General features: G+C 40.6%; 1 protein-coding gene across 3 annotated transcripts in view; it reads right to left on the bottom strand.

Moving 5' to 3' along the window:
* Nucleotides 1-8,663: 8,663 nt before the first annotated feature.
* LOC124172643 overlaps nt 8,664-19,413 on the bottom strand; it is a 32,548-nt gene continuing 21,798 nt past the window's right edge. For 2 of the 3 annotated variants that reach the window (XM_046552090.1, XM_046552089.1), the window contains one exon: nt 8,664-14,659. In XM_046552090.1, the coding sequence (XP_046408046.1) occupies nt 10,650-14,036 (3,387 nt within the window). In that variant the 5' untranslated portion in view covers nt 14,037-14,659 and the 3' untranslated portion in view covers nt 8,664-10,649. The remainder of the gene's footprint in view (nt 14,660-19,413) is intronic. The other variant, XR_006868229.1, reaches the window with a different exon arrangement.

The following is a 19,413-nucleotide window of genomic DNA, read 5'->3' as shown; positions in this document are numbered from 1 at the left end:
AGTCGAGAAAATGCATTCAAAGTCTTGGATATTTTATATATATACTAGATGTCTAGAAAATGTGTTCAATGTCTTAGATATTTTAAGTATATACTAGATGTCTTGAAAATACCTTCAATGTCTTGGTTATTTTTAATATATACTAGAAGTATAGAAAATATCTTCCATGTATTGGACATTTTATGTATCTGCTAGATGTCTAGAAAATACCTCCTATGTCTTGGATATTTTTAATATATATACTAGAAGTCGAGAAAATGCATTCAAAGTCTTGGATATTTTATATATATACTAGATGTCTAGAAAATGTGTTCAATGTCTTAGATATTTTAAGTATATACTAGATGTCTTGAAAACACCTTCAATGTCTTGGTTATTTTTAATTTATACTAGAAGTAAAGAAAATATCTTCAATGTATTGGACATTTTATGTATCTGCTAGATGTCTAGAAAATACCTCCAATGTCTTGGATATTTTTAATATCTACTAGAAGTCGAGAAAATGAATTTAAAGTCTTGGATATTTAAAAAAAATCAACAAGATGCCTAGCATATGTCTTATTGGGCGGAGAGTCGATATAATCCGGAGGAACACTTCTTTCTTTTTCTTAGCAAAGGATGGTCTTACATTTGGGCAATTGCCATGAGCATATTAACAGCTTGGAGCGGAAAGGAAACAATAGGAAATGGGCAGTACAATAGGATATACCAGGAGCCTACCACCCCCCCCCCCCCCCCCCGTCGTAAGGGGTGTCCGTGGAGAGTTGAGCCCCATAAATGATTCCAACGGTGAGTGAAAGGGCGCTTGGGAACCATCCGGGTCAGTGGCGCAGCGAGGGGGGGGGGGTTGGAGGAAACCCCCCGCCCCCCAAGAGCTCAGAAAATTTTCAAAGTTTAATTCATTTTACTTAATAGGGTGGTTTTCTGTTATTTTTTTATTGCTTAAATCGAAAGATTATTACTCCTGGAGTATGTATTTCACACTTTTAGATTTTTAAATGACGATATCTATTTTTCGCGATTAAATGAAAAGTGAAAAATTTCAAGCGCTCGAATACGCTACGGCTAAGTATGAATGCTGGGAAAACCCCGTGGTACGTCATTCTGGTTCCCGCAGTCAGCGTGTGAGGTGACCTTGGGGCGAGGCTTTGAGCGCTGATACGATGCAGACTGCTAGCAGGTGGCAGAGTACCATGCTAGCTGGTAGCGCTTGGCTTAAATAAGGCTTATTAATACCCTTTAAAACGAAGGAAACTTTCCTACCACATGCAGTTTTAAAAGGTGATCATTAAGTGATGTTTCCCTGAGCTCTGTGCCACATGTATGCATTGCTAATCTCGGACGATGTAAAACTCCCATCTACTCGTGTAGAAACTAGGTCCCTGTGACGTCACGTGGAGTGGCATCGCATGGGCGCCAATCTGGCGTTTTTCAAATGAGGTTAAAATTGACCATTAACATTCGTCTAAACTGGGATTTCTAAAACCAAATAATTCGTACATTATGAATACACTATAATGGAGTTAACGAATCTTAATCAATGCCTTTCGTTTTCTTTGATGAAGGAAACTACCCTATCGGATTAATATTGCTTACAGAATAGTGTTACGTGGTAATAAAATATCCCTCTGAAAGCCGTAAAACTCACCATTTTGAACCTTTTATCTTGAAAATTTTCTATAGGAGTGCCCCCGCTCCTCCCGCTTACCCTGGCGGGTATTCCACACCCCCAGACACCCCAGTAGTAGTTGTGCCTAAAACCCCCCCCCCAGTCTTAATTCCTACCCAGACTGCACAGAATGCTCCGTATCTAATTCGTATGCAGATAGTATCCATTGACGAAAAGCGACGGAGCGGTAGTCAATGGATACTATCTGCATATGAATAAGATACGGAGGATTCTGTACAGTCTGGGTAGCTGCGCCCCCGATCCGGGTAGCTATACAAATTTTGTGCTTTATGGTATAGTTTCTTTCTTCAAAGAAAACGAAAGGCATTGATTGTTATTCGTTACCACCATTAGTGTATTCATAATATATAAATTATTTGGTTTTAGAAATCCCAGTTTTAGGGGGACGTATGACTCATAAACGAATCATTAAACTATTCGCAGAACCAAGGCTCTTTAAACTTTGTTTTTCATTATTATTAAAAAATACTTTGTTTGATACATTTTGAGTTAATTGAATTTAGAATAATTATACACCAGCGTAAGGATATATTAATTAAATATCCTTCAGAAAGCCGTAAAACTCACCATATTGAACAATTTATCTTAAAAAATTTCTGGGGTAGGGCCCCGCACATCCCGCTAACCCTGGTGGGTATTCCTTATCCCCTAGACCCAGTGGCGCCGACTCCATAGGGCCTTAGGGGGCCTGAGGGGGCCCGAGCCCCCCCAAAAATTCGTTACAGATGTGAGGAAAAAATGTGTCATGCTTGTCAATTTTCCCCGGAGTGTCCAGATATCGAGATTAGAGTTATCAGTCTTCTAATGTTGATCATATGATTCTTCTAAAATGCTTAAAAAACTTAAAATTCACTGCTTATAAAATTTACCGGGGCAAGGTACCAGGTTTGGGCCCCCCCAATATTTTTTGTAAGTACCCCTGCCTAAACCCCCCAGTATTAGTTGCGCCTAAAACCCCCACCAAGCCTTAATTCATATCCCAGTCAGACGAATGGCAATGGTCAATTATAACTGCATTTGAAAATGGCCAGATTGGCGCCCATGCGATGCCACTCCACGTGACGTCACTGGGACCTAGATTCTATACGAGTAGTTAGGAGTTTTACATCGTCTGAGATTAGCAATGCATACATGTGGCACAGAGATCAGGGAAACATCACTCAATGATCACCTATTAAAACTGCATGTGGTCGGAAAGTTTCCTTCGTTTGATAATGTATTAATCATCCTTATTTAAGCCAAGCGCTACCTGCTAGCAGCCTGCATCGCAGTGGCTCACATATTCTCGCCCCAAGGTCATCTCAATCGGAGGCAGGGGGAACCAGAATGACGTCACACGGGATTTTCCCAGCATTCATACTTACCCGTCGCGTTTTCGCGCGCTTGAAATTTTTCACTTTTCATTTAATCGCGAAAAATAGATATTGTCATTTAATAATATAAAAGCGTGAAATACGTACTCCAGGAGTAATAATCTTTCGTTTTAGACAATAAAAATAATAGGAAATCACGTCATTGCTTTCATCCATCTAGCACCTCAATGCGATCTCAACCACTCCTACCATCTACCTACCTATATAGCTTTTTCCTAAATTCATCTCTTTTTTGTTTTTCCCATCATCCATCTCTGCATTATCATCTCGCATTTTCTTATCGTGGGCCTTATTAGCAGACCATCAGCAAGAGCGGATCCAGGATTAATTTCTGGGGGGTACAAGGGGTCTGACAGTCAAACGGTCTTGAGATCAGTGGCGCAGCGAGGGGGGTTTTGGGGGATAAACCCCCCCCCCAGAGCTCAGAGAAATTTTTAAGTTTAACCCATTTCCTTATTTGTAGGGATTGACGGATCCAGGATTTTTTTCGGATTCGGATCGGATATTTTCGGATCCAAATGCATTTTCAAATTCCTGACGATGAGATTCCCCCGATGATTGTTCGATCTCTTGGGAAGAGTCACACTATGTGCCAGTCGTATTTTGTCTTTTTTTTATTTTCCACGGTTGAAATTCTACTACGTAACCTCTGCGAGAGCTTTCAAACAAAACGGTTCATGAGTGGGACAAGAATCGCATGCGACGGCGCATTCGAAGAGAGAATCGGAACTCTTTCCACCCTTATTGTGCGTTGCATTCACTGAAGCTATTATTTAAAATTTCGGATCCAGATCCGATGTCTTCCGCGACTTTGGATCCGATGTATCCGATATTTGGATCCGAGGTATCCGATCCGACCATCCCTAATTATTAACTTTTTTTACTTTCTCATTATATCTCAATCTATCTAGCCATTTGATCGTTGGATTATTCTCCCTCACAGGATAATCCTCTAAAATCATTGGCACAGTAATGGCTTTGCCTGATCTCGCTATTTAGTTGAGCCCTTTTCGCTTCTTTTCGAGAATCCAGACAAGCAATACGCCAACTACTGGCCGAATTCGGAAGTAGAGCTCCAAGGATACCAAGTAATTCCCTAAAGAAACCACGTTGACGAATAATTTATATTTCTAGGAATTTACTGATGTTTCTAATTATGTTTTTGGTAATTAGCTGTCATTAGTTTGTAAGCAATATATTTTAAGCATTCATATTCATGTAAAATGCCTTATAGTTACCATTCATTGCTACAATTCATCATTTACTGAGACGGTGATTTGTTTTTTTAATGCACTTGGGCTAACCGACGCGACGTATAGCACTTCTTATTTTCTAGCCTACTAGGAATAATGTTTCTTTATCATTAAGGAAATCAAAGAAAGGGCATTGGGAGTGAATATCCATGGAGAAAAAATAAGCATGCTAAGATTTGCCGATGACATAGCCGTTATAGCAGAAACAGAGAAGGATTTGAAAAATATTCTGGTTAATATGGGTAGGGTAATGAGTAGATATCAACTGAAAATAAGCACAAAGAAAACCAAGATCTTAGTATGCAGCAGAAGAGAAGAAGTCAAGACAAACATTAAAATAGGGAGGCAAAAACTGATAGAAGTGGATGAATTCTGATATTTGGGAAGCAAGATAACTAGTGATGGGAGAAGCAAGAAAGAAATTATCAGCAGAATAGCCCAGGCGAAGAGAGCATTCCACCAAAAGAGAGACCTGCTTACAGCGGGAAACTTAAATATGGATGTAAAGAAACAATTTATAAGAACCTACATCTGGAGTATGCTCCTATACGGAAGTGAGGCATGGACAATGACCGCAGCGGAGAAAGCAAGGATAGAGGCCTTCGAAATGTGGTGCTACAGAAGAATGATGAAAATCAAATGGATCGACCGAATTAGTAACGAGGAAGTTCTAAGAAGAGTAGGAGAGAAGAGAAGCCTCATGAAAACCTTAATAAGAAGACGGAACAACCTTATAGGCCACATCTTGAGACATGATGGCCTGATGAAGACAACCGTTGAAGGACAAGTGGAAGGCAAGAATGGAAAAGGAAGACCTCGAACAAAATATATGGAACAAGTAAAGAGAGATGTGAAAGAGAAGAAATACGTAGGCGTGAAAAGATTAGCTGATAGGAGAACTGAGTGGAGAGCTGCGTCAAACCAATCCTAGGATTGTTGACCAGTGATGATGATCGGAGTCACGCATTTATGGTCATTAGGAACCCTTTTAGTAAACGCCGTGAGATAGTAGTGGATATATTTTAGCTATAATTTAATTATTTCTTAATCATAACTGCTATTTGCTATTTGTCGTTGCCTCATGGAATCGAAACACCTCAAAACTTCGAAAAATCTTCCTTGATATTTTCTACTTTAATTTTCGCAGTGGCGCGACGATTCGTCCCATTACACGTATCTTATCATCACATCACTATCCTCGATGCGTCGGCCATGTTGGCAAATTACGTCACTGCCTTCAGCGCTGCCATCGGTGATTTGAGTCTCGATATTCGCGTTAAGGTGTTTTTTCCCCGCCCAGAGGCGGATCCAGGAATTTTTTCTGGGGGGCGCACAAGAGTCCGACAGGTCTTCTCGTATTTGAGATTTTTTTAATACAACAATTACTAATAAACTTTTTCTTACTTAACTAACTTAAACTTAAATAAGCTTTTTCTTGGAGAGAGTTCATAGAAAAGCGGATCGATACGTTTTGGGTAGGCATCGGAGGATAGAGAGCGTATCAGGCATGTTAAAAATACTAGGGTGGGAATCTTTGGAAAGTAGGAGAAAAAGAAACCGACTCTGCGGTATGTATAAAATATACTAAGGGGATAAAGCATGGAGGGAATTAAGCAATGAAGTGGGAAAACCTAATTTCATTGGTAGGAACGATCATCAGTTCAAAATCAAATGCGCAGGGGACCGATGGTAAAAAATTTTCATACCTGAATAAAACAATTGAAGATTGGAACAGATTGCCTGCAGAGTTATTTGAGCCCTTTCCTAGCAATGTAAAAATATTTAAGATAAAGCTGAAAAAGTATTTAATTTTTTAGAAATTTTAAAATTTGTACAACTGTCTAGTTGATATGTGACTTTGTGGGGATGTTGTGTTTTTCTTTTTTGTATATACATGTTACCACCTGGCCAGTTGCCAAATTGTAACTTATGCAATAATAATAATATTCTCTTTATTTAGATATGAAAGTTGTTGTATTTAGCTATACCATATAGTAATTACTATATTTAAGTAAATGATCGAGACTCCGTAGCAACCAAAATAAAACAAACGCAGTGATAACCGTATTAAAAGTTTTGTCTATGTTTTAAGCGTCTGGGGGGGAGGGGCACGTGCCCCCGTGCCCTCCCCCTAAATCCCGCCTATGTCCCCGTCCCATCCAACCCTTCCCTTACCCCCACAGGCGTTGTCGGGCTCCCATCGCGGCGGAGCCTTTTTCCTTCCTCTCGAGCCCCTCCCCGGGTGATCGGGCGTATCAGCGAGATTGCTGGGTCCCGGCACCGGTGTGCTGTACCCTAACAGGGCTCCCCATGAGCCATCATTCTTATTCTATCTCAATCTAAATAGCATGTTTTTGAAGTACTAAAAAAAAAGCTAAGAAGAATGATATGAAACACGAAGTGCTCCGATCATAAATAACGAAATGGTCGAAAATTATTTTTTTAGTCGTTGTAATGTACGTTTTATTTCACCCTTTCCTTTATTTTGTAGTATAGGCTTGCTTCCCTTGAGACATTTTTTTATTTACAAGGTTTTACGTCGATTTTTCATGAGAAGTGGAAATACGGGGTTATTATTATACAACCGTCCTTCCTTCACCCTACGAAGATCACGTATTACTTTACCAAGGCCTAACCTTACGCTTTATAAACGTTGTTTCTTGTTTATAGGCCCAAAAGTGTACAACTTTGTAACGTTTTAATTAATTTTCCACTTCTCTAACTTAACAAATGATTTTTATAACACTTTATAAAGAAATTTTACAATTTAAAACTCGTGAGCATAAACAACATCAACAAGCCGCCATGACTATTACAATCCCATTTGTACTAGCTGTGCTACCACTCACTGAACCACTGCCATGAACTGTAACAGTGGGGATCTTGAGTTCTGCCGTATCCCTTTTCCTCCGGTCTCTTTCTCTCTCGTAGGCGCCTGCTTTTGGTCTGCGTCCTCTTCTTCTTTCTGCCGATCTTGAATTCTGCCGTATCTCTTCCTCTGCTCTCTCAATACACCGCTACTTTAGTCTTTCTTCCGATCTTTCTTTTTAACGCGTCTGCCTCCTCCTTCTCTCCATACACGACTCCTCTCCTCCTTCTCTCCGCGTCCCTCACTACCATTGTTAGTTTTAAATTATTTACAAACAACATGGTGGCTTGTTTACATTATGTTACAACTTATTACCCGATTCATGTCTGAAAGCAAAAAATAATAACGTAATCACGAAAAATATACAGTCTTGGTTGTTCAGAATGCAAAGTATGGAGGATTTTTTTCTATGATATAATACCATGTATTAAATGTACGTACTTACTTCAATTGAAATGCTGTGCCTACATTTTTATATGTCAGCATGACCCTATGTAATTGATGGTAGCATGAAAACAGGTTCTCCTTAATGGCTACCTAAAGTTACTCCGTTTTATGTAATTAATTTAATTCTGTACTTTTTATTTTTTGGAGTAATAAACAAACAATTTGTTTATTTATTCGTGCCCCGAACCTTGGTCGCCTGGGCGAGAGACGACGACGCTAACCACTATATCATCTGACCAACCTGTGCGACGGTGAGTCATTTTAGACCTATATAGAGGGCTTGCTAAAAGTACCACATGAAAATTAATCACGGCCAAAGTGAGGCCCATTCAATGGAACCACTATCAGTCCAGAGATGTGTTCGCCATTACGAATGCCATAAAAAATACGGCATTAAAAAAGGCGGACCACGGTGCGTGACCTATACTTGCTAGTAAAGCCTGAATCACACGATCATTTTTTTTCGTCGCGAAAGTAATCACTATCGCGATCACTTTTCCCGTCGCGAAAAGCGATCATTTTTCTGAATCACACGGTCACTCCCGCCGTCGCTTTTCGCATCATTTCCAATATCACAGCTCGTTGTCATGGGACCCACATCACGAAAATATATAGCGTGTTTGTTTATCTATGTCATTCCCACAATTGTCAAACGTTGCGCTGCAATCGCTCCATAGGGGAATGCGTTCCGATTGGCTGATGTGGGGTTTTAGGGACGGTTTTAGCGATGGAAAAAGCGACCGGACGAGTGATGAAAAATAGCGATGGGAATCCTCATCGCGATCGCGAAAAACAATTGCCGGCGACGATCATTTTGCGCAGTGATCGCGATAGTGATCACTTTCGCGACGAAAAAAAATTATCGTGTGACTCAGGCTTAAGCCAATCTCAAACCGTAGATTCACATATTTTTCGTAATAACAAAACAAAGTGGGTGATAGCTCACGCAGTATTCTCAACATAAAATATCGCTTTATGCGAAGTCAAATCGTTGATGGCTGCTTGATACACTATAAATAACACATCATTCCTATTTTAATACATTTTATTTAGTTCAAAAATATAATTAAAGTGAAAATATTTACAATTATTATTATTAACCCTATTTTAGCCACAAGTTCAGATTGAATAACACAGACAGAATTAAACAACCGTGATAATGGATGGAATTTCATCTTCCTTTACGGCTTAACTGAGTAAGCCAAGACAAACCGAGGAACCCACGTTTTTTCGTAATAGTAAAGCAAAATTGGCACTTTTTGACACAGTATACTCAACATAATGACGTAACTCATTTTACTAAGTTAAATCTATGATGGAAACATAATATACTGGAAATAATGCATTAGTTTAATGTACTTTTTATAGTTTTTTGTTCATCATTTAAATAAAGTGAAAATTTGTAGCGTTGAACATTGATCAAAGCTATTTGAGCCACAGTTTTGCATAAAACGAAGTAAACAACTATGATAATCAATGGAGTTTCATCACCCTTTACGGTTTAACGAGGTAAGACCAGCTCAAACCGTGGTATGACATGTTGTTCGTAATATTAAAGCAAAGTTGTCTCTTTTTGACGCAATATTCTCAGCATAATGTGCCTCTTTATGCGAAGTTACTTCTATAGTGGCTACCTGATATACTTGAATTAATAAATCAATTGATATTTTTTGGAGTTTTTTCGTTCATAAATAAATTTAAAGTGAAAATATGCAGCATTAAACATTGATCAAACCTAAATGAGACACAAGCTTGGTTTGTACCAAAAAATAAAGTAATTAACCATGATAAAGAATGGAATTTCATGTCCCTTCAAAGTTTAACTAACTAAGCCAAGCTCAAATCGCGGTACCTTGTGTTGCTCGTAATAGTAAAGCAAAGTTGGCACTCGTAGACTCAATATTCTCAACATAATACACCTCTTCTATGGTGGCTACTTGATACACTTGAATACATAAATCAATTGATATTTTTGGAGTTTTTTGTTCATAAATATATTTAGAGTGAAAATATACAGAATTAAACATTGATCAAACCTATATGACACAGAAGCTTGGTTTGTAATAATAAATAAAGTAATTAACCAAGATAAAGAATGGATTGTCATGTCCCTTCAAAGTTTAACTAACTAGCCAAGCTCAAATCGCGTTACCACGTGTTGTTCGTAATATTAAAGAAATGTTGGCACTTGAAGACTCAATATTCTCAACATAATATACCTCTTCTATGGTGGCTCCTTGATATACTTGAATTAATACATCAATTGATATTTTTTGGAGTTTTTCGTTCATAAATAAATTTAAAGTGAATATATGCAGCATTAAACATTCATCAAACCTATATGAGACACAAGCTTGGTTTGTACCAAAAAATAAAGTAATTAACCAAGATAAAGAATGGATTGTCATGTCCCTTCAAAGTTTAACTAACTAGCCAAGCTCAAATCGCGGTACCACATGTTGCTCATAATAGTAAAGCAAAGTTGGCACTCCTACACTCAATATTCTCAACATAATATACCTCTTCTATGGTGGTTACTTGATATAAATGAATTAATACATCAATTGATATTTTTTTGAGTTTTTCGTTCATAAATAAATTTAAAGTGAATATATGCAGCATTAAACATTGATCAAACCTAAATGAGACACAAGCTTGGTTTGTATAAAAAATAAAGTAATTAACCATGATAAAGAATGTATTTTCATGTCCCTTCAAAGTTTAGCTAACTAAGCCAAGCTCAAACAGTGGTACCACGTGTTGTTCGTGATATTAAAGAAATGTTGGCACTTGAAGACTCAATATTCTCAACATAATATACCTCTTCTATGGTGGCTACTTGATATACTTGAATTAATACATCAATTGATATTTTTTGGAGTTTTTTCGTTCATAAATATATCTAGAGTGAAAATATACAGCATTAAACATTCATCAAACCTATATGAGACACAAGCTTGGTTTGTACTAAAAAATAAAGTAATTAACCATGATAAAGAATGGATTTTCATGTCCCTTCAAAGATTCACTAAGCCAAGCTCAAATCGCGTTACCACGTGTTGTTCGTAATAGTAAAGCAAAGTAGGCACCTGCTCACGCAATATTCTTAATCCTTCTACTACTCCGTGATGCGCAATAATTCCAGGAACCGCCGATATAAGCGCCACTTCCTTCGACTCCTGTTTCTCCCACCCCAGAGCACCGAGTATGTATTCATCGACATTGTCAGGCCCATCCCAGGTCAAATAGAGCTTCGCCTCCTCCACGATCCTCCCAAATTTTTCCTCAGAATCCCTGTCCCACTCGTGATAAGGTTTGCCTCCGTTACCGAACGCCAGGAATATGGAGAGCCGAGTTAGCGCAATGGCGATCCATGCGATCACGTGGTCTTTCGTGTACACTCCCCTCGTCTTGGCTCCCACGTAGACGGTGCGCACGGAGAAGTCCACGTGGACCTTGTTCACCTTCCCCACCGCCTTCTTCCCGTCCAAATTCGAAAAGATGGGCTTCATTCTCAGCACGTGCCTGTTCTTAAAGTCCGCTTTTATCGCCAAACCGCCACTCCGATGGAGTCGCAAAAATTCCATCATGGCGGACGCGAGACGCCCTTGGTCGTAGATCACATTGTAGTAGGTTGCTAGGGTATCGAGACTGTTTTGCGGACCCAAGCAACTCGACACGCGAAGCAGCGCATTGACGCATTGCGCACGAGCTTTGGGGTTGACCGCAGGCACGGCGCTGTCAACAGCTCTTTTCCTAGGAGTATGATTTATGGGCCCCAAAGAAGACAGACCGGGATAAGCTTTGACCATCTTCTCCACGTTTACCGATTCGCCAAAGCAATCGGCCATAGCTTGCAAATGTCTCATCAATACTTCTTTCACGTCTAAAATTTCAGTGTAGACCTCTTCCTTTTGATGTACAGGTTCAAAGTCTACTGAATTGGCCGCAGGTTCACCAACCCATCCCCTGAAGACGTCGCTTCCGGATAGATTTGGAATATTCACGGCTGCCGCTTCGACTGCAACCAGACACTCCTCAACTGTAGTCTCTGGCTCAGGAATGCGTTGATATTTCTCTTCTGAGGACACAGTAGACCCCTGAGTCCTATACACAGCATCCTTGTGTCCCATTTCGTCCAATGATTCACGTGCAGAAACATCCGTCGCACTCTCTTCAATCCTGCAAGATCCAAATTCACTTGAAGGATCCGATTCGTGAGCAACATTCCCAATCCCTGATTTGGAGCTACCCACATCTTCGGCAAAGGAGGACGATATGCTATGCCCCCGCATATTATGGACCGTGTCTGCTGGAGCTATTTCTTTAAAGACTGTAAAAGAGGTTCCCTTCGCCGCCTTCACCTTTCTAGCGTTATTTCCCACCATCGACGATGACTCGGCCTCCTCTAGTTTAGACAAAAATTCCCTTTTCATAGAGGCCACCTCCGTTCTGATGTCGCTTACGGTCGTCCCGCGAATGGCAGCGCTGTCTATCAAAGTCCGCGTGTCTTCCTTCAGCAATGCAGACTGCAGCGAGAGAAAGTCGACTTTTTGGCTCAGCTCGACTATTATCGACTTCAACTTATCCATCCTCTCTTCCACGGTCGACTTGTAGCACTCTACCTCATGAGTTAATGTCTCGCACACTTCGTGGCATGAATTAACTCCAGACTCATCAGTGAACGCATGGATATCGTCTCTCTGTGGCCCCACAATGTCGTCGCTCATGTTTACGCCACGCGCTTCTTCCCTAGCAACGAAACATCCGTTCTTACGACGCGCTTCTGTAGCTACTACGTCACTTTCGTTTCCGCCGCGTACTTCGGCACCAGCGTCACATCCTTTTCCGCTGAGCTCATTGACAACAATTTCACTTCCGTTTCTCCCACGTGACTTCCCACCCTCGCAGTCTTTACTTCCGTTCTCCCCACGTGTTCCGGTAGCTACGTCACTTCCGTTTCTTCCGCCCGCTCCGTCACTTCCAATCCTCCCACTCGCTTCAGCGCCAACGTCACTTCCGCCAACGGCAAGTTCCTTGGCCAATGCGTCACTTTGGTTTCCTCCACGCGTTTTTAGAAACACGTGACGAGCGTCAAGCGGAGGTCCAACGTATATTTCTTCCTTGGCACATGTCGCATCACAATTTATACTGCATGCGCCAGGACTATCGGTTTGGCCAGGAATCATGTTACTGTTTCGACTATGTCCCGGAGAAGTTCCTATTCGGCTGACGGCAATTTCACCGACTTCTACCGGCTGTAACTTCAGGCTCCTGTTCAGAAAGGATATGACATTCTCCCTAACACTAACACGCGATGCGCCACCACTACTAACGCTGGAAGTCCCGTCATCAGCACTAACACTCGATTCTAACCTATTAAAAGGGCCGGATGTTGAGCCATTTTCATCCCCGAAATTGTCTGGACCTCCTGAAACGTCGGTGAAAACGTTTTCCACAGACTTCGTCACATTTCCTCCACCAAAAGCTACCTCATTTTCGTTTTTAACCCCAACGCATCCATCAATTTCTTCGTCAACGTACCGTCCGCGCGCTGTGTCACCCAGAACAATGGATGTCTCTTCACATTGACCCCTTTTCGACAGAATATGCGCAGCATCCGAGCCACATTTGACGCCTGCATCAACCTCACAGTCAACGGAAGAAATTTTCATATCCGCTTCACCTTCGCCCTTATTAATCTCCTCGGCGCAGGTAGTCCCGATGATTCCTCCATCCAACCCATCTCGTGTTCCCATATCATCAATATAAACCACTCTTTTACCCTCGTCCCTATCGGATAGGGAGTTGCTGCTTTCCGAGCCGAGGTGTGCGTCTGATGCTACTCTTCCTTTGCACCCAAACCTGGAGGCAAACTTGACCAACCTCAGGATTATCTTACGCTCCGAATCGCCGGGAAACTCACGGCACAAATCTTCTGCCGACGACAAAACCGTCAAACCCGGTTTATCGCACAAATTAGGATCCGAACCCATGCTTAAAAGTTTTTCCGTCCAATCCAATCGTCCCATTTCGACCGCAAACTGCAGGAGCGTCGCACCATTTTCTCCAATCGCGTTGATATCAGCAATTTTATCAAAGAGGTCCTCGCAATCGTCCACAGATTTGCTTTTGACTGCCATGAACATCTCGTCTTCTATGCACCCATGGGATGCAAACCGTTTCTCTTCGGTCGAGTCACCGCAAAGACGCCCGGCTCCATCATCGCTTCCGTGTATTCGAGTCGGCTCAGAAACTTGGTTCATACTTCCACGGGACGTCTCAGGTTTCTGGGCACCGGATACGGTAAGACTTGCTGGCACAGTTGCTAAAGTTGACGCTTCCAAGCACTGAGATTCGGCATTTGTTTCAATTTTTCCATCAGGCTCAAATACTTGATTCATTTCTGCAGAAAAAATTGCACCTTTCTAAGAAATGTGGAGCTGAATGTTTGCTGAAATCACGTCTACGGGTGCAGTAACGACTGTGGATCCGGCTGGACACCTGGGTCATGTGTTCTCACAATTTCCTCATCTCCCTCAGGCTCAGATACGTGCACCATTTTCCTATAGTAAACTACATCATTCGAGCATAAGTAGATAACAAAAACTACAATATTGGGCGAGGTCGTCTGATTCTGTGGAGGCACCGGGTTCAGCTCGGAAACTTGGACCAGGATGCATGCATCTATCTCATCCCCTATGTCTTGGGTGGGAAGGTTCGAGAAATCGCGACCGTAAAATTTCTGGGAGTAGTTATTAACTACAGTGGCTATGAATTGGTGTTCTTTGAAAAATCTGGTCGCACGTCCATCAACTACTTTCTCTTCAATGCTTCAGCAAGAAGCGTTTGTGCGGCATCGAAGCGAAATGAATATTGTGCATAGATCTGTTAAGGCAAGTAATCTTGGTCCTCTCGATAAGCTGCTGGGCATAGACGATAACTGCTTTGTTATTTCAGTTGCCAAGGTAATTTCTTCCAAAATCAAGTATCTTCTAAGAACCCCTAGTGATGACCGGGAAGGAATCTGGAATGAAGAAAAGATACCGATTAAATATATGTTCCTTAAATTCTTGCCGTATTGATTATATTACGAGAGCAACTCCAAAACTAATGAACACAAATTTCCTGACACAAAGTAGGGTGGTTCACTATATTTTTTTAATTGCCTAAATCGAAAGATTATTAATTGTGGAGAACGTATTTCACGCTTTTAGATTTTTAAATGGCGATACCTATTTTTTGCGATTAAATGAAAAGTGAAAAATTTCAAACCCGACGGCTAGGTATGAATGCTGGGAAAAGCTCGTGTGACGTCATTCTGGTTCCAGCTATCTCTGTGTGAGGCCACCTTGGTACGAGGGTGTGAGCGGTGCCACGATGCAGGCTGCTATTTGGTAGCAGAGTAAAAAAGCAATGCGCTGTAATGGAATTCCTTTATTGAGAGAATGAGACGGTAGGAAACATTAATGAAATGTTGAATAGGGTGTACACTGTATACTCTACAGAGATGATGATGTTGATCGAAGTACAGTTAGTCAGTGGGCACATCGAGTTTCTGCTGAGAATGTAAACGCCAATATTAAAGGTCGTGGATGCAGCTGTAGCCCCCATTATGCAGAATAGCTGTCGTCGGCCCATCAGCTGTCGTCAGTCCAGGATAAATATTTCTCCCCCTAACCCGTCAACACCTAGCGGTACCGCTAGGAGTTAAATGTTGTCTTTGGTACTTTTTTGTCATTTATCATAATTTATTAAAGTTTTTAAGAGCTTTAAATTGATAAAAATATTTTGAGTAACATCTTCCCGAAAAGTTTACTATTTTAAATCTGTAATAGGGTGGTTTCCTATTATTTTTTTATTCGCTGAATCGAAAGATTATTATTCCTGGGGTACGCATTTCACGCTTTCAGATTTTTAAATGACGATATCATTTTTCGCGATCAAATGGAAAGTGAAAAATTTCAAGCGCACGAAAACGCTCTAAGTATGAATGCTGGGAAAAGCCCGTGTGACGTCATTCTGGTTCCGACTGCCGCCGCGTGAGGCCACCTTGGTGCGAGGCTATGAGCGCCGTTACGATGTAGGCTGCTAGCAGGTAGTAGAGTGCCCTGCTAGCAGATAGCGCTTGGCTTAAATAAGGTCTGCTCTGACTAATATTTTACGAATGCCGGCCTGAAATTCCGTGGTTTTTATTAATTTTTGACACATAATATGCGATAAAAATAGCTTTTAAAAATGCTCTTGCAATAAAAACAGCTTTAGAAAAGAATAGAATATATTTATCAAAATTTACCTTTGACTACCAAAGAGAAGGGTTACCAAATGTAATTAAAATATTTTTTATTTTATTAAATTATTTCCTCACCTTCCATGTACCCTACGTGATATTTTTTTTCGTTTAAACATGATAATACATGATGATAAATATGGTGAAACGTTTCATGTTTTCCTTTTTAATCCAATTCCTTAGTGATAATCCCATTAAAACAATACAACATGTAAGAAAAAAGAATTTCATAGCAATACTGTCCAACCTTGCATTTAAAAAAAATCATTTTTTATAAAAACCACGACTGAAATATTTCAATTTTAAACAAAAATGATAAACTAAAGCAATTTATCAATAAAATCGGATATAAACAGCAAAAATAAACAATTATAAGGTAGGAGTCCAAATGACTCCATTCGGTAGTTCTACGAGGTGTGTGCCCCAGTCCGGTGTTGCTAGTGTTGAAGATTTAGTACGTCGATAATTCGGCAGTATTAGATAAAGAAGTAAGCGTCGCATCGAAAAAGTATTGAAAGGTATCTTTTTACTTAAAAACACAATCAAAATATAAAAAAATTGGTTAGAGAATAAAAGTAATGACAACGAACATTGTACAGATGAATTGATTACAGCCTTCCTTTTTTTGGTGCATTTATCCTAATACGTTATGCATCACAATATGCATGAGTGTAATAGAGTGGTTGCCTAGCCCACAGGATGTATACATATATGTTCCTGAAATATTATTCCCTTGAAATCACTGCCGGGTTTACCTGATCAATGATCATACTACAAGTAATCACATGTATAAAGCCGTATATGACCGTCCAAAGTGTGATTGATTGACAAAACCACTTAAAGGCCGCTAGCATTTACATATCTTGAATATGCAGCGAGCATAAGAGATGCGATGCAGAAAGACTTGATCCATGAACTGATTTTAAAATACAAAGGAAGGCTCCGCGGTTCGAGGAAAATTGCCACGGGCGTACAGACAGTGTTACCCAGATGTTAAGCGAATTAGGCTGGGAGCCGCTGGAGACTCGGAGGCTGCGCGCTAGGCTTAGATTGCTTGAACAATTGAGAATGGATATCTTTAAGTGCGATACCGAGAACATAATATTAGAGCCACACTATATTTCCAGATCAGATAGAATTTTTAAATCACAATTGTTGAATACGTATACGAAAATGGTTTAATTACCGCCTAAAATATTAAGGAAGTCGATTATTCGACACAATCAGATGAGATGCATGGGCTTACCCAGCGAGGGGCAGGAGGGGGCAGCTGCTCCCCCCCAGAAGCAAAAATCGTAAATGTCTTTAAGGAAAAAAATATATTTTCAATCAAATAATTTTACAAACTAATATAGAGCCGTTACATTTTCCTTAAAATGTAGATTTCATTCACATTTTCCAAGCTTAAATCTTACCTACAACTTGAGCAGCCATGGCTTGCACCCACCCCCCCTAGTTTTGATCCTGGGTATGAAATGAAGGAAAGATCATGAAAATTCCTTACGAGAGGATAATGGAACCAATGATAGGACAGACATTACTTCAGAGCGAGAAGAATTACGGAGGTGAGGAATACGGTGTCGGACTATTGAAATAAATAAATTAACTGTGCGTTCAAGAATTTTAAGGTTGGAGGGACAGGCAGTGGAGTAAATAATGGAGCAGTACTCCAGGATTGGGAGAACGCAACCGGTGAAAATAGTTCTCATGGCGATTGGGTCGGTAATAGTGGTGAGTCGATAAAGAACTCCCACGACTGACATGGCCTTGGATTTCATTTTGTTGAGGTGCGGAAGAAAAGTTAGTTTGGGGTCGGAAGTAACACCCAAGTCATTGGTGGCGGAATCTATCTGAATAATTTCATTGAATAGTGTTTTAATTAGGATTAACTGTGCATTTTAAGGGAAAAGGTATGTATTTATTCCCATGTATCCATGCACTATTGATTTTGCTGATCACTGTTGGAATGGTTGTATTAAGATATTTTGTTGTTGTTGTGGATTGAATAGATATCAATTTGATTCAACTCTTTTATCATATGCAGTAGTCCTGCTCATATATCTTAACAATTTAAAACGTACTCATTGTAAACAGATCACTGTATTTCGATTTTCTTGTATTAATTTTGAGTTCTCGCGGCTGAGCTTTAAGCCACCGAGTGCGTCCACCGGATTGCGGATGGTGGGTCAACCTCTAGATATAGAGGTTAGCTGCGATATAAGCAAGTTTACTTGTCGAATAAGCAGTCGTGGACAAAAAGCGGCGGTTATTCGAGGTGGTATGGGTCTATCCCTGGGTGAGATAGGCCATCTAAATGATACACTAAACCTGTGAAGATACCGTGACTTGGCGATGAGAGGCCGCCAACAATTATTCCTCACATCACCCGGAGGAGAGGGCAGCAGCTCTTCTTCATATGAGTGAAGGTGGAGATCACGATGGTCAGTACAGCGACACTCATTGCCCTTCAGGCGTGGTAACATTTACTTTAACGGCTGTAGTACTGCGATGTGGAAGGCAAGGGGAAACCACCACATTATTATCCCGAGGAGGCGCAGCTACTCCAACTGTAAATTGTCTGACATGATGGAATTCTCGGTCAATTGTGATAAAGTTATGACGATAGGTACATGGAACGTGAGATCACTCAGGACTTGCGGTAAGCTAGAAAACCTTAAAGTGGAAATGGAAAGATTGAATATCGACGTGCTAGGAATCAGCGAAATGAAATGGCCTGAGGAGGAAGACTTTTAGAGTGGAAGCTATAGGATTATACACACAGGATCCCTGAACGGTAATGCTGGGGTTGGGATAATGCTCAGAAAGAGCGCCGGAATGCGTGTGAAAAGCTTCCTACAGTACAATGAAAGGATAGTTATGGTGAAGATAGAGACTAAGCCGGTAGATACCGTAGTGGAACAGGTCTACATGCCCACGACAGATTACGAGGATGAAGAAGTTGAAGACGTCTACGACGATATAAAGGAAGTAATCAAACAGGTAAAGGGTAAAGAAAACCTTATTGTTTTAGGTGATTGGAACGCTGTCGTCGGCGAAGGTCAGGATGGAAGAATAACCGGAAAATATGGATTAGGAAATAGAAATGAAAGAGGAGAAAGGCTGTTAGAGTTCTGCACAGAACACAAATTAGTGGTTGCCAACACTCTATTTAAGAATCACATGCGAAGAAGATACACATGGAAAATGCCAGGAGACAAAAGAAGATTTCAACTAGACTATATTTTAGTGAAGCAGAGGTTTAGAAACCAGATAAAGGACTGTAAAAGCTACCCGGGGGCAGATATAGACAGTGATCATAATCTAGTGATGATGAAATGCCATCTGAAATTCAAGAAATTGAAGAAATCAGCAAAGAACACGTGGCAATTAGAGAACCTTAAGGAGCCAAAAAATCAACAGGCCTTTCAAGAAGTAGTGGAGCGCAAGATAGGACTAGATCAGTCTGAAAACTCAGTTGAGAATAACTGGAC

Source organism: Ischnura elegans, assembly GCF_921293095.1.
Source record: "Ischnura elegans chromosome 13 unlocalized genomic scaffold, ioIscEleg1.1 SUPER_13_unloc_2, whole genome shotgun sequence".
NCBI classification, from domain to species: domain Eukaryota; kingdom Metazoa; phylum Arthropoda; class Insecta; order Odonata; family Coenagrionidae; genus Ischnura; species Ischnura elegans.
Note: the sequence above shows the minus strand (reverse complement) of the source record. Positions and strands in the feature narration are given on the sequence as shown.